The sequence below is a fragment of the Physella acuta genome, unplaced genomic scaffold, assembly GCF_028476545.2.
Source record: "Physella acuta isolate Inbredline_101_S28 unplaced genomic scaffold, ASM2847654v3 ptg000390l, whole genome shotgun sequence".
Classification (NCBI taxonomy): Eukaryota; Metazoa; Mollusca; class Gastropoda; family Physidae; genus Physella; species Physella acuta.
This window is the reverse complement of record NW_026731909.1, coordinates 184,152-200,326: the sequence shown is the minus strand read 5'-3', so window position 1 is coordinate 200,326 and position 16,175 is coordinate 184,152. Positions and strand designations below refer to the sequence as shown.

At 37.2% G+C, this 16,175-nt stretch overlaps 1 protein-coding gene across 7 annotated transcripts in view; it reads left to right on the top strand.

The window, feature by feature from the left end:
• LOC131942148 (H(+)/Cl(-) exchange transporter 4) overlaps window positions 1-16,175 on the top strand; it is a 97,298-nt gene that overhangs the window by 70,905 nt on the left and 10,218 nt on the right. For 5 of the 7 annotated variants that reach the window (XM_059301876.1, XM_059301877.1, XM_059301875.1 and 2 more), the window contains 7 exons: window positions 8,590-8,808; window positions 12,069-12,226; window positions 12,749-12,910; window positions 13,346-13,552; window positions 14,801-14,881; window positions 15,245-15,427; window positions 15,991-16,080. In XM_059301876.1, the coding sequence (XP_059157859.1) occupies window positions 8,590-8,808; window positions 12,069-12,226; window positions 12,749-12,910; window positions 13,346-13,552; window positions 14,801-14,881; window positions 15,245-15,427; window positions 15,991-16,080 (1,100 nt within the window). Of the gene's footprint in view, window positions 1-3,623; window positions 4,017-8,589; window positions 8,809-12,068; window positions 12,227-12,748; window positions 12,911-13,345; window positions 13,553-14,800; window positions 14,882-15,244; window positions 15,428-15,990; window positions 16,081-16,175 lie in introns of those variants that run through there. The other 2 variants (XM_059301878.1, XM_059301879.1) reach the window with 2 other exon arrangements.

The window sequence follows — 16,175 nt, the reverse complement described above, 5'->3', positions numbered from 1 at the left end:
GATGAAACATCGCTATTCTTCTTGGGAGGGTCTACTCGCTAGTGGATCTTACATCTTGATCTAACTCCGCTTAAATCCTAACTCGTCTTGGTTAGGATTCCTCTGGAAACGTTACATATTTAAAAACATGAAGTTTCTGGTACAGGTTATGTTTAGGGTTTGGGCTTCTTTCTAGTGTGTAGAAACCATGTGATAGTATGATGGAGCCCGTCTGAATCAGCAGCATAAAAATGGTTAGCCGTACCCACATGTGGGGGAAAGTCTCGAGTTCGAATCTTGGGTTCAAGTCTGTAACACGTCTTAGAGTCCCTGGGAACCTAACTCACGTTAGAAAAAATAAAGGCAACTGAGCATATCGATGACCACATTATTCCTTCAGATGTAGAGGTCACTGAATCAGATGAACTCTTCTTCACCTGTCTAGTGGACTATCAGGTTTAAAAGGGTACTATACCCGCATGTTAAAGATACTTCCGCCTCTCAGAATAAGTTTGTCTAAGTTTAAACCAAGTTCCGGTTCCGTCTAAGGCTAATCACTGCAAGTTCAGATATAAAGTTCCAGCGAGTTTTGCCGTAAAAACTGTTAAAATTGGCCTTTATCACAGAGCTATTATTTATTTTGTAAGGTATTTTACATTAAAAAGTACTAACACTATTTGTTTTAAAATAAAGTACACATTTTGTCCTACATATTTTCTTTAATCAATACGAGACTTTTAGTAATTAATCAACTACAAAGTCTGTCCTTTATAAAATGACCACTTTAATCTAGACGTGGTTATCTAGATACCATAGAGTACAATGTCTGTCCTATTTAAATTGACCACTTTAATCAACACTTATCTAGATACCCAAAAGTACAAAGTTTGTCCAATATATAAATTGACCACTGTAATCAACACTTATTGTCTAGATAACAAAAGGTATATAGTCTGTCCCACAAATTGACCACTATAACCAACATGTAGTTATCTAAATACCATTAAAGTACAAAGTCTGTCCTATATAAATTGACCATTTTAATCAACACCAGTTATCCTAGATATCAAAAAGTACAAAGTCTGTCCTATAAATTGACCATTTTAATCTACACCAGTTATCTTAGAAATCAAAACGTACAATGTCTGTCCTATATAAATTGACCATTTTAATCAACACCAGTTATCCTAGATATCAAAAAGTACAAAGTCTGTCCTATAAATTGACCATTTTAATCTACACCAGTTATCTTAGAAATCAAAACGTACAATGTCTGTCCTATATAAATTGACCTATCGTCGTTAAAACCCCCACGAGACATCGGATCAATGTTTAATTTACTCACGACGATAATCCCCGTGTGAAAATGGCTTATCTCCCCTAGTGATGTTGTTTAATGTTCTCATATTAGGAGAGACTTATCTTAACGATGTTCACATTTGATCTGGACGGACCTGGCTTGTTGTCCACAGTCTGTCACCTCTGACCTACTTTATGTCACTCCCCCCTCCTCCCCCATCCCCTCTTAAATGTGGTCCATTTTCATCCTGTTTTGTAGTATCCTCCGCTGTTAACCCCTCCCTCCCCCTCCCTCTGTCAACACAAGCCAAACTTGATTGTTTACCTGTAAGCTTGAAGCTTCCCCCTGGCCAGCTTTCTTCCAAGCATTTATCTGTACGACAAACTTAACATTGACTGACAACATGGAAATTAACTTGAATTTTGTTTCGTGTGGTTTTTATTTTTATCCCGAGCTTAACTTTTTAAAAATTTTAAACTTGAGATTGAATTGGATATTCTAGTGTGGTTTGGTGGTAATGTTGGTAACTTTTCAATTAAAACGTAATTTGAAAACTATTAAAGTATTCATTATTTTCGGCAAGTTTTTATAGATTTGTTTGTAGATTTTTCGTATTTTAAATCTCACAAATCTCTTAAATTTCACAAAATAGCTACCAATGATTTAATTGCTGTCGGGTTTTAATGTTAATCAAATCGCTGTCTTTGTTTATTGGCTTGAGTTTGATCCCTTTAGAGTGTCGTATTTTGTGCACAAGATGTAGTAAGGCAACGTTATCAAATTTTCTACCAAGAACAAGCACATTACTTGTTGGGAGAAAATTATTTGACTTGTCCAGTAGTCCCAAATATTCCGTGTCCAATCGATATCAGGCGCCAGTAGAGCTTTGATACTGGGATGGCATTAGACTTGGCTTGTTTATTAACCTTGTTTGGTTCGCCTACGCGTCTCGTGCTGTATATCTTTGATCTACTAAAAACTGACTTTTCACATACTTTTAGAGATGTTCACAGACTTAGGCCTAATTTCCAGAATTTGTTTTTTTTTATCTTGACCTATAATTTTAATTAATCAAATTTTTTCGTTCCATGTACTTAGATAGCCTATATTTTTAAAGCTATACTCTATTTTTCACAGCCTCTACTTTTCAGAATCTGTACTTTTCAGAATCTGTACTTTTCAGAATCTGTACTTTTCAGAATCTCTACTTTTTAGAATCTCTACTTTTCAGAACCTTTCCTTTTCAGAACCTCTCCTTTTCAGAACCTCTCCTTTTCAGAACCTCTCCTTTTCAGAACCTCTCCTTTTCAGAACCTCTCCTTTTCAGAACCTCTCCTTTTCAGAACCTCTCCTTTTCAGAATCTCTCCTTTTCAGAATCTCTCCTTTTCAGAATCTCTCCTTTTCAGAATCTCTCCTTTTAAGAATCTCTCCTTTTCCCCTGAGCTATACACACACCTTTACTTCCCATAGCCTACAATTGAGTATACTTGGTTCTACACTAACCTTCAGTCTTTTTTGTAACAATTTTCCGTGTGAGGTTAAATTCACTATGTAGATTGTAGACTGTACCATCGTCTCTGTGTGGAATGTTTCTCGCCTCTCTTGTATGTTACGGTAATTAGACCATAAGACAGCCACGCCCACCACCAGACAAACACAAACAAAACTGTTATAACGTACAGTACTTCAACAAACTTTATCTAAATTTTTTACTTTTTAATCTGATTTTTGTTGTAATGCAAGAAAAAAAAACAACTCGGTTGTACAAGTATATTAGGCAGAATTAGATTTATACTTGTGATAATTTTTTCACAATGTAACATAACCCTTCATTCATATTTAACTTGGACATCTATTATTCCGTTTTAACTCTTAACTGTATTCGCTCAACCAGATATTTTCGCTTATCCATGTGTTTGGTGATTTCATGTTGTTCAAATGTTTTAATAACCCGAACCAAATATGACCTTGTAACCTCCCTTGTCTGATACTAATTCTTGGATATCTCACCATCCAGTAATCAGTTGTGCATCCAATTGTCACTTTGTTGTTTCTAATTGGCAAGAGTTGGTATTCAAGTGATTGCAAAATGTGTTGTGCCTTTATTGCAAGGTTTCTTGTGCAATGATTTCACACGCTGATGTTGGTAGTATCTAAGTTTGTGTACACAACCGTTCTGTATGATATAAATCAGTTCTGACTTAAAATGTGCAGTGGTGAAGTGTGGTTCGATTCTTCTCTACATGATTTTCACAATTTCCGATGCTATTCTTCAGGATTTGAAGTCATTAGTTCCAATTCTATTCTTCAGGATTTTAAGCTATTTCTTCCAATTCTATTATACAGGATTTTAAGATATCAGTTCCGATTCTATTAGTCAGGATTTAAAGTCTTTAACTCGTTCGTTAAACCCAACCAAGTTTTAATATATGATGGACGGACCGGTCACTTGCATGGACATCCGCCGCGGTTTCCAACATTTATGTGTCCGCCTCTGTGATTGGCTCTAGCGGCCCGTGTTTTGATTCTGTCGACCAATCAGCGAGGAGGTTAGTTGTACGATGGCTAGTATCGTGGATCAGGAGTACTTGCAGGTTCTGCCCAACTTGAAAAACAAGTTTAAAAAATTCGCGCGCCTGGATGATTCTGAGTTCGATGACGTCATCACGGCCAACGGAAATGAAACTACCAAAACGGCGAAAACGGAGGATGTTGAGTCCTCGATTGTTGTTTCAGGTAGTTTTTTTTTTAACATTTTCTTTTCTTTCATATTAAAGAACGATCTTGATCAAATCAAGGAAGTGGCTTATGGGAAATTTATCCCATACCTCTACCATAGAAATATTCACGGGCCTAAAGAGATCCTACCGTAAAATAAAAAATCACATCATAAATGGACTATTTCAAAAATCGGCTTATATTTTCATATATAAATATATGCTGTTAAGTTTAAAAAAAAAGACTATCCATTTTTACTTTCTCGTATATACGAAGTATAGAGAAAGTATTGTAATCGTGCAAAAAAAAAATCGAGATTTTTACAGATCTCGACGTTTTACATCTCACTGATACGGAAAAACATAATTTTGCAATCTTGTCCGTATGTCTGTCTGTCTGTCTGTGTGTCTATGTGTGTAAACACGATAACTTGAGTACCGTTACAGCTAGGTTGATGAAATTTCATATATAAGTATTTTATCAAAATCGTAGATCCTGTTCAACTTTTGAGTGATTTCCGATAACCGGAAGTGGTACTTTTTCTACTTTGAATTTTTCAAAAGCCTATAACTTGAGTACTATTTCAGATAGATAAATGAAATTTCACATGTAAGTAAAAGATCTAATTCTCTACCTTCTGTAAAATTTTGAGTAATTTCCGTTGACTGGAAGTAGTAATTTATGCTACTTCCGATTTCTCAAAAAACTAATGTAAATTTTAAAAGTACTAATAATATTGCGCACTATTATGCGCTTTTTTATTTGGCGTTCACTTGGTGTGCAATTAATTTGTCTACGAGATTTTATTCTATTTTTAAAACTTTAAGTATTTAAAATGGATTTAAAATCATGTCTATAGCCCGAGTTCCCATCCCCTGTTATTTTATATAAGAATATTCGAGAAAGTTTAGGGGAGATCACTCCCGGTTTATTATATGTATGTTTTAACATATAAAATGCTGCAAAATTATTTAAAAATTAAGCTAGATTGTTTTTTTTACATTGTAACACCCCCTTCCCCCCCCCCCACCCTTCCCCCCCCCCCCCCAACACACACACCGAAAGGTCAGATCCGATTATGGATCATCAACGACACTTAAGATTATTCATTAAAATAATCTTTAACAATGATAAATAAGCCAATCCGTCCAGACTACATTTTTTACCAACACCCGTAAAGTATAGGCCCCTACCCATTCATTTTGTCCCGAACATTGCAGTAATGGGGAGCGACAAGTCTTCTGGGACTTTAAATAACTCGCATAATGCCATGGAAGTTCATAGGTCAAGCAGGCTCAGTGTTCTGTCGGTCAACAGGGTGACCACTGTTGTTGACTTAGGGATTGTTATACTCAGAAAACAGCCGTTAGTTAGGTGTGAAGGGTTTTTTAAATAGTGTTTTTGTAGCTCCGGCTTTTTTATATTGTGTATCATGGGTATATTTGAATATATCACCAGCAAAACCTCTGTAAGGTCAAAATTGGAGGAAAGGGGGTCGATTTTATTTATGTTAACAAGAATACTATTATGATCTACCTTAAAACTTTAAAAATAAGTAAGTTACCTTTTCGAACCTGGAGGTTCGAACCCTAACATTAGCCCTAGCCCGAACCCTAACATTAGACCTAGCCCGAACCCTAACATTAGCCCTAGCCCGAATCCTAACATTAGCCCTAGCCCGAACCCTAACATTAGACCTAGCCCGAACCCTAACATTAGCCCTAGCCCGAATCCTAACATTAGCCCTAGCTCGAACCCTAACATTAGCCCTATCCCGAACCCTAACATTAGCCCAAGCCCGAACCCTAACATTAGACCTAGCCCGAACCCTAACATTAGCCCTAGCCCAAATCCTAACATTAGCTCTAGCCCGAACCCTTACATTAGCCCTATCCCGAACCCTAACATTAGACCTAGCCCGAACCCTAACATTAGACCTATCCCGAACCCTAACATTAGACCTAACCCGAACCCTAACATTAGCCCTATCCCGAACCCTAACATTAGACCTAGCCCGAACCCTAACATTAGACCTATCCCGAACCCTAACATTAGACCTAACCCGAACCCTAACATTAGCCCTATCCCGAACCCTAACATTACCTTCGGGTTAGGTTTAGTTTTAGGATTCAGGTCAGTTTCTAATCAACAGGTTTGTACTGGGAGTAATCCACAAGGTAGTAATTGATATGGATTAATGTCTTGCTGGCTTTATTTCTAGAGCTGAGCCAATAGAATATCTGATGCAACTGTTTATAATATGCTATAATAATATGAGCGTGGATGATTATAACACCCTTAACACGTCGAATATTGCGTCACTTGGTCCGAACGCGTTTAATTGTGAAAGGATCCTAATCTTCTCAGTGTAAAGGTGAGATTTGGTTGACCCTTCAGGGGCCCTATCGCTGGGTCCGTGAGTCCGTTATTGGTCACATATTTCTATGAGAGTGCCAGAATTCCCAGGCAGAAATATTGGACGAACGTTTTTTTTTTTACACATATGCATGTCCATAATGTTTGATCCATGTCCTTTGTATTACTTTAAAACTACCTTAGCCTATTTATTACCCATAACATTTTGGGCCTAAACCGTAAAACTAAAAAAGGCACTATTTCAAAACTTGGCATATATTTTTTATGTTTTTAAGTTAAATAAACCGGGAGTGATCTCCCCTAAACTTTCTCGAATATTCTTATATAAAATAACAGGGGATGGAAACTCGGGCTATAGACATGATTTTTAATCCATTTTAAATACTTAAAGTTTTAAAAATAGAATAAAATCTCGTAGACAAATTAATTGCACACCAAGTGAACGCGAATAAAAAAGCGCATAATAGTGCGCAATATTATTAGTACTTTTAAAATTTACATTAGTTTTTTGAGAAATCGGAAGTAGCGTAAATAAGTACTTTCGGTCAACGAAAAATTCTCAAAATTTGACAGATGGTAGAGAATTAGATCTTTTACTTACATATCAAATTTCATTTATCTATCTGAAATAGTACTCAAGTTATAGGCTTTTGAAAAATTCAAAGTAGAAAAAGTACCACTTCCGGTTATCCGAAATCGCTCAAAAGTTGATACGGATCTACGATTTTGATAAAATACTTGTATATGAAATTTCATCAACCTAGCTGTAACGGTACTCAAGTTATCGTGTTTACACACGGACACACACACACAGACACACAGACATACGGACAAGATTGCAAAATTATGTTTTTCCGTATCAGTGAGATGTAAAACGTCGAGATTTGCAAAAATCTCGATTTTTTTTTTTTTGCACGATTACAATACTTTCTCTATACTTCGTATATACGAGAAAGTAAAAAGACTATTTACTTACATGTAGGCAACATATAAATAGCTGCAAAATGAAAATAAATTAAGCTAGATTATTGTTTTTTCCCACCCCCCCCCCATTCCCACACACCCACACACTTTTTATTTCTCACGCCACCTCACATCTACTAAGTACTACCCCCTTATACAGATACCCACAATACATCCTTCATAGCCATTGAGACAGCCCGACCGATTTCAACAAAAACCAATCGCATCGATAACCCCCACAATTTCTCGCATGGTCCACTTTCCAGTAAAGCATTTCTATAAATAAACACCCAATGTTTGATATTCTATCAATTTTCTCCACCGTGTCTGTGGGTGGGATCAATGTGTGGGTATGATTGATTGGTTTCGGTATTCCATTCCACTTCATCGATGAATTCCCAGGGCAGACTTGACATACGACGTCACTGGTCGACCTCTGACCTTTCAGCGTCTTCTGACCTGTCCTTCCATTATGGTTCTTGTTGGTCAGGTGGGTTCCGAACGAGGCTTTGAACCCTTAATATATCTATACGCTTTCTGTTGTTTTGTTTTTTTTGCTCAACTATAATCTGTTTTCATTGTATATGGCAATCACAATATAATAACTTTGAATATATAAGTATTTGGGCAAGTTTACATTTTGATCTTGAGGAAAGTTTAAGTCTGTACCAGGTAGGCCTCCATACCATGAACGACTTATATTTTGGGGCAAGGTTATATCTGGAGAAAGGTTATATCTGGAGAAAGGTTATATCGGAGCGAGATTACCCTTAGGGTTAGGTTAAGCAATGGGGAAAATGGCCGAGGTTACATATTGAGGCCAGTGTTACGAAATGAGTTAAAGGTTACATCATGAGGACAAGCTTACGTCATGGGGTCAAGGTTACGTTACCAAGGTACCAAGGTTACGTATTTTGGTATTAGGTTACATCATTGGGGCTAAGGTTACGTCTTGGGGCAGGGTTACGTTCCTGGGGCCAAGGTCACATCGTGAGGCCAAGGTTAAGCCTCGGGACCAAGCCAATGTTACGTCCTTGGAACCAAAGTTACATCCTTGGAACTAAGGTTACGCCCTTGGGACTAAGGTTACGCCTTGGGGCCAAGTTTACGCCTCCGGGCCAATGTTACGTCTGTAGAAACAATGTTACGTCCTTGGTGCCAATGTTACATCGTGAGGTCAAGGTTACGTCTTGTGGTACCTATCATTTAGCACTCTACTTTAGTCATCCACGTGTAATGTTTACATCCACAGGGTCCAGTAACATCATGGAAACGCTGGATGACCTCCCGCCCGGCATCGGTCAGTATGATGACTTTCACACCATCGACTGGCTCCGAGACGTTGCCAGGGACCGGATGCGGCACCGGCACATTGTCAAGAAACGCCAAGAGGGATGCTGGGAGCAGGTCAAGGGCGCCCATGACGCCTGGTCGGGCTGGGTCTGTGTCCTACTGGTGGGGGTGGCGGCAGGTGGGTCTTTTATTTCAATGTCTGGTTGGGCTGGGTCTGTGTCCTGGGGGGGGGGGGTGGCGGCAGGTGGGTCTTTTATTTCAATGTCTGATGCTTCACATTTTTCACATTTTCTATGTCAACAAGTCGACATCAACGATTAGCAATTATATTTCTGGGCCTAAAGCCTTATTTAAATATAACAGTATCTGTTGTTTTATTAGCTTCAAGCTGTACGGAAAAGTACAAGTCATTTAAGTGCTAAATTGAAAACAAGGGTTATCTAAGCCTGTATGTGTAGTTTGGTCTCATAGTTGTTTGAATGCACTAAATACCGTACAAAAAAAAGCAACCACTGCATTAAATATCGTCCAGAAAACACAACGTGTGAACCAACTACTGTACGAAAACATTCACTGTGCTAAACACCGTCCAGTGTGAACCAACTACTGTACGAAAACAATCAGTACACAAAACACCGTCTAACAAAAGAAAACTAATGCAAAATAACCACCGCCATAACACCAAACACAAATAAACTAAAGCTCGGTTTTTTTCCGACACAGGTCCATTGTGAAGAGATTTTCCTTATAACCGCAGGTCCAATTTACATTAACATTGACTTCAAATAATTCTATGCCCCGTGTAAAAACTTCAATTATTCTTGTTGATTGCCATCCCTTACACCCCCCCCCCCCCGGCCCAATACACACACGTTTATAAATAACTTTTTTATTTTTACTTAGAAGCAAAACATTTACGTCATCTCCAATGAGCTTATACAAAGAATGTAATAGCCCCGAAGCTCTACATTTAGAGATATATTTCACTTAACTTTAGTATTGAGTCCTTGAAAGAAGTCAAACATGAACATCAGCTCGTGTTGAGTTTATTGAATAGGTCCAGTGGCGTAGCGAGGTCGGGTGTCACGCGGTGCGGCACTTAATGGTGTCACCCCCCCAGAGGCGACCCTTCCCGGGGACAAACTTTCAAGTTTTCGATTTGCACCCCCCCCCCTCAAACTTTCGATTTGCACCCCCCTCAAGTTTTCGATTTGCACCCCCCCCCCCCCCACGCAAACTTTCGATTTACATCCCCCCTCAAGTTTTTCTCTATATATTTTGCTATTTTTTGCCTTGGTGTCACCCCCCTAAATGGTGTCACCCGGTGCGGTCCGCACCCCCCGCCCCCCCCCCCCTCGCTACGCCCCTGAATAGGTCCATATATTTATAGTAACCAGCCCTACGATTAGTTGAGCCAACTGTTAGGGTTTCGGTAAAGCTCATGATTGCTAAACCGAAAAGTCTCGAGTTCGAAACGCTCGGGCAAATGAGGCTTCTTGATTGTCTAATCCCAACCGTTATGTTTTAGTATCTATCTCATTATAAAATGTAATAATTTTAAACGAGTTGCCCGGATTTTAATTGAACAGAAAATCAATACAACAAGCACTCGTGCGTCTAGATTGGAGGGGGTGGGGGAAGACGACCGATGCCTAATAATTTCACCACGCCCAGCACGGTTGTCTCTGCAATAACTTTGGAGTTTCTTGATATTGATTTTTTCCGTGGTTGCCGAGATGTGAAAAATAAACTTTTTTTTTTGTTTTTTTGATGTAGCTAAGTTTGATGAATAGCTCTTTCTCTGCCGGTGGAGGAGGAGAGTATAGAGCAGGGCAGTTGTTGTTGATTTTTGTAGGCGAACGGGTGATGCTTTAGTTGGGGGTGAGGTGGGATACGGTATATTCATATCCCCATCAACATCCCTAACTTTATCCCTATCTCTAACATTAACCCTAACCTTAAACTCAACCCTATCAACATCCCTGACCTTAGGCATAACTTTACCTATACCTATCTCTACTTCTATATAACCGGGGAAGGGGTAATTATCCGGGGTAATGACGGGGTAATTTGTTGTGGGGGGGGGATGTCCTGCCACCGCTAATTATCCGTGTAGGTGAGGTAGTTGAATTGTTGGAAATAAGTTGAGGATCTTGGATTATGTTGCATCTGTATCTAAATTTCACAAACATCAGAACATATTTTTTTGTCATTAAGGCGTGAAGGCATATATATATTCTGGGATTGCTTGAATACAAAAGAAATTGGCAGTACTTGCTTATAATTTTAAAAATTATAACATAATGCACCCACTCCAGTGTTTCTTTTAGGCATTTTTTTCTCCCTCCAGGGGCACTTGAATTTACGAAGGGGGAAGGGCACACTGCTTAAATATTTTAATTTTAAAAATTGTTCCAGGTCGCACCCCCCCCCCCCACCTGAGAGATGCCTAAAATAAACTCTAACCGACTTCCCTTTGGTGCATATCGACCATGTCAGAAAGAAACCCTTGTTTTTTTATTTCAATGTAGGTTTAAGATAATTTCTGCTCGCTGTCTGGTATCCGTTAGCCAGATTTGTGTAACCCTCATCCAATATTCTACTCACCACTAAAACAACACAAACTCTCGGCCCATGTTTTGTAGCTTTAATCAAAGTGGAAAAGGGGAAGCTACTCTGTGTCCAATAGGCAGCCTCCATTAATCTCAGCTTTTTGTTGCTTTGAATAAAGACCTAAGCCCTTTTGTGTTGTTGTTTTCGTAAAAATTAGTTTTGACTGGTTTTATGGGAAGAATTCTTCAGGCGTAGGATACTCAACTACGTGAATAGGATTAGTGTAGAGGTTTTGGTAGAGTTGTGGTTAGTTGGGTAATGGGGGCGGGGGGGGGGGGGTCGAAGCCCCCCCGAAAATTTTTTACCGCCCCCCCCCCCCCCCAGAACGAAATGAAATTTATATAATTTATATAGAAAATATATACTTTTCAGTGTCCGCCCCCCCCCCCCCGAAGAAAGTCTACCGCCCCCCCCCACCCCGTAAAAATTTCAAGTGCCCTCCCCGGAGAAAAAAGTCTGGAAGAAACACTGCTAGAAACTCCACATTTTTTTACAATAGTCAGTGCTTGGCTTTTTAAAATAAATGTAGGGTTTCTTTCAGACATTTTTGTTGAGGGGGGGGGGCACACACTGAGTAAAGCGTTTATTTTCTTTATGAATTATTGTATTTTCCAATTTTTGTTCGGTGGGGGGGGGGGGGGGGTGGGGGGTCGTGTGGTCGTGCTCCCCCACCCCCACCCCCCTCTTGAGAAATACCTGAAAAACATTTCCTATTTGTACGCCTACAAAGTTTTCATTAATGTCTAGTCTGCCTCAGTCCAAATAAAATCAAACTATAGAGATTATATTTGACGACACCCCAACCATTCTTCTCCCGCCCCCCAGGAACCTGTGCCGGCCTGATTGATATTGGCACCTCCTGGATGTCCGACCTGAAGGAAGGCGTGTGTCTGGAGGCCTTCTGGTTCAACAGGGAGCAGTGCTGCTGGAGTGGACCCAGCCTCAACTCGACCTCCTTTAACGATTATGACGGTTGTGATCAGGTGACTTTGACCTATTGAATCACTCTTTTAATGTGTAAAACAAAAAAATTATCTAGATTTATATAAAACATTGTTTTCAATTTGTGCAGAATGTGTGTTAGGCTTTATGGTATAATAACGAAATTATTGTAACAGATTTAAATTTTAAACTATAAAATAGTTGGCCATAGTAATACAATTTGAATATAGATATTATAGAGGTTTTTAGAGGTCAATATTTGTTACATCAGTTATTTTAATAATTAATAATATAGTCTATTATTTTTATAATTATGTTTTAAAAAGGGAAGGCCTTCAAATATTTTTGAAATTGCATAGATTTAGTCACTTTACTGATAACCTATGAAAATGAAACTTCAATTTGTAAAAAAAAAATTTCTTTTCTAAATAGGCCTATGATGTTTTAATATATTTGCATCACATGATATTGAAAACAGTAAAAAAAAAATTACCTTATAAAAGTGTATGAAATGGAATTTATTTTTTCCTGTTCTAATTTTTTAATGAATATTTTTTAACCAGTGGTACTCGTGGGGACGCATGATGGGTGGGGGACCAGGTGGAGCTGGCTCCTACATCATTGGCTACATCTTTTATATACTGTGGGCGCTGTTGTTTGGGGTGCTGGCGGCCCTGATGGTGCGGATGTTTGCACCGTACGCATGTGGCTCTGGTATTCCTGAGGTGGGCGGCAGTGATAAATTTAATCAGCTTTTATAAATATTTTATGGCAAATTTTTTATTGGAAACACTGAAGTGTTTTTATTGATTACATTTACTGTAATCTCATTTAAAATAATTAATGTTCATTTTAATAAGATTTTTTCTTTTTAAAGTTTGAAATAATGTATAAATTATGACTTAAACAGAAATTTCTATAAACTGAATATCTGAGTAAAAGTTCTTCATTATTTCATGCTACAATTTAATGTAGGCTATGATTCTATTAATTAATTATAACAAATTGTGTTTAAAAAAAAACAAAGCAAATTGAAACTGTATTTTAAAATTATTTATTTCAGATTACAATAACTTTTCAACACATTTACCGTTAAAACAATATTTTTGCCTGAGATTTATTATTAAAAGTATAACTATAACTTTTGTTCATCATTTTAGATAAAAACAATACTCAGTGGCTTCATCATCCGAGGCTACCTGGGCAAGTGGACATTGTTGATCAAGTCCCTAGGTATGATGCTGTCTGTGGCAGCAGGTCTCAGCCTGGGTAAAGAAGGTCCATTTGTCCACGTGGCATGTTGCTGTGGTAACATTTTCTCCTACTTGTTCCCAAAGTATGGTCGAAATGAAGCCAAGAAAAGGGAGGTAAGTTTATATAGTTGTTTTTTTTCTTAGTAAATCTTATACTTTCTAAATGAAATAAATTTAGTAGGCCTATTATCCAAATTGGTTTTTAGATATTAAAGATCTATGTGTTACTCAATGCTTTACATAACATCTACTGGCAGCAGTAGTGTATTAAATAATGTGATTGTCTTAGTTAAATTGTCAAGCATAGGTCAATATGTAAATTAATTTTATTTTATTATCTTTTATAAGACTTTCTGGAGGATTGCTTCAGCATGATAACAATATGTGGCTGTTTATTACAAAAAATTAAGATTTTTTAGCGCAATTTCCAGTCTCCGTTTATTAACTCGTCATTTCTGGGAATGTATGGATGGATGGATGTATGAATGTGTGTCCGGGCTTTAAGTCTTATCTCCTCCTCAACGAAGCAATATCAATGACTAGTTACAAAAGCAATTATGTTAAGCAAGTTACGAGGATGAACATAGGCCATAAAAATTCCGGGTTTCTTTCATGGATTTCCTGAAAAAGCCAAAAAACCTCAAAAAAAATTCAGTTTTTGGCCCATATCTCGGCAACCAGACCACTTAGCGACTTGAAACATGTACCAATCGATTCCTGCCATAATTTAGAACAATATTGCCGAAGAAAGTTTTCAAAAATATCCTTTCGTTCGGTCACAAACATTTTTTTGAATTAATTAAAATTTGGACCGAATTAGTAGGCATGTTTTTCCAACCACACCACACGCGTCATCACGTTCAATAGCTGCGCCATCACGTTCAGTGGCTGCGACATCACGTTCGGTAGCTAGGCGCGCAATGGTTTTTAGTCATGTAACTCTATTGTAAATAAAAACATGTAAAATACCAATGGTTTTACTAACCCTGCTCTTGATTTACGCTATGACAGAGCTATTTTTAGATAACATAAGGAAATTGCGCTAAAATTGTCACTAGACTTTTTTTAATTACTTGTTTTAAAGTCACAATGTATTCTGTTTCTTTGATATTTAAATTGCTGTATTTATGACAAGCTTGGTGTGTTATAATCAATGTACATTAAATTTGGCTTAGTTTTGATATTATTGTTAACTTATATTAATGATGAATAACTGTATTATTTTTTAAATTATCCATGTGAGCATAGTGCTGGCCACAACGTTCCTTCATATGGCGAGGTGAAGAAACATGTGAACTCTACTTCAACTGCCCAATGCATCTTAAGAGGAATGTTTATGTTATTTAAATTGTTATCTTGCAGATTCTGTCAGCAGCCGCTGCTGCAGGTGTGAGTGTGGCTTTTGGTGCTCCAATAGGTGGGGTTCTCTTCAGCTTAGAGGAGGTTGGTATATGTCTAGTATTGTTTCCCTTGTGTAAAACTCTTTTTGCAATTAGAATTCATGAGCAGTTTCTGTACACTAAACAATATTTTAAGGAGTATTCTTACTACAGTGTATTTTAATAAGACTTCAATAGATTTTATTTTTTAGTAGTATTGTAATTTCTGAGTTAGTGCTATGGAAAAAATTAGGGTTAGTGCTTTATGCTTAAACTAGGGATGGGTTTCAAGATAACTTAGTCGTTATCAAAATATATGAAGAATTTTTAATTTACTTCCAGTTACCTAATATCTCTCTTTAAAAAGACCCAAGTACCATGCAATGATTGTATATGGTATAGACATACATCCATTGTTCTATTCCAGGTGAGCTACTACTTCCCATTGAAGACACTCTGGAGGTCTTTCTTCTGTGCCCTCATTGCGGCCTTTGTTCTCAGATCCATCAACCCATTTGGTAACGACCACCTGGTGATGTTTTCTATAGATTATAATGAGCCGTGGTCCCTGCAAGAGCTGATCCCATTCATACTCATAGGCGCTTTAGGGGTGAGTTTGTTTGACTAATTTATTATTGGGTGAAATTTGTTTTTCACTAAATTATTTGGTGAGCTTTGTTAGACTAATTTATTATTTGGTGAGTTTTGTTTGACTAAATTATTATTTGGTGAGTTTTGTTTGACTGAATTATTTGGTGAGTTTTGTTTGACTAATTTATTATTTGGTGAGTTTTGTTTGACTAATTTATTCTATGAATATTAAAACAATTTTTTTTAAAACTTGTCCAGTAATGAAAAACCTATAACACTGCAATATTTTAGTTATTTAAATATTATAACCTCAGAATGGAAAAAGAATAAATATGTTTTAATGACGTTAAGCATTGATCCAATTTGAAATTATTAAGATTAGTTAAATTAAATGAACAATTGCTAAACAGTTTCAAAGATGGAAATATGTGTCTATTCTTGGTTATGTTATTTTTTTCATTATAAAATTTAAGTTACAAATGAATTATTTTCTCAGTTTTAATAAAAAAAATTTTGAACTGGATAATTCATAATAGCGAAGTTTTAGATAAATTTCTCAAAACTTCCTTTTTATTTTTTCAGGGTTGTTTTGGTAAATTTTTCATAAAATTCAACATAATGTGGTGCAGATATAGGAAAAATTCCAGACTTGGAAACTATCCCATTTTTGAGGTAAGATGTTTATGATCTACTCTTGATATTTACATAAATGAGTATAGATGTTAATAAAAGGGGTAAAATGTTGTATAATATAACAGTAATAGCTG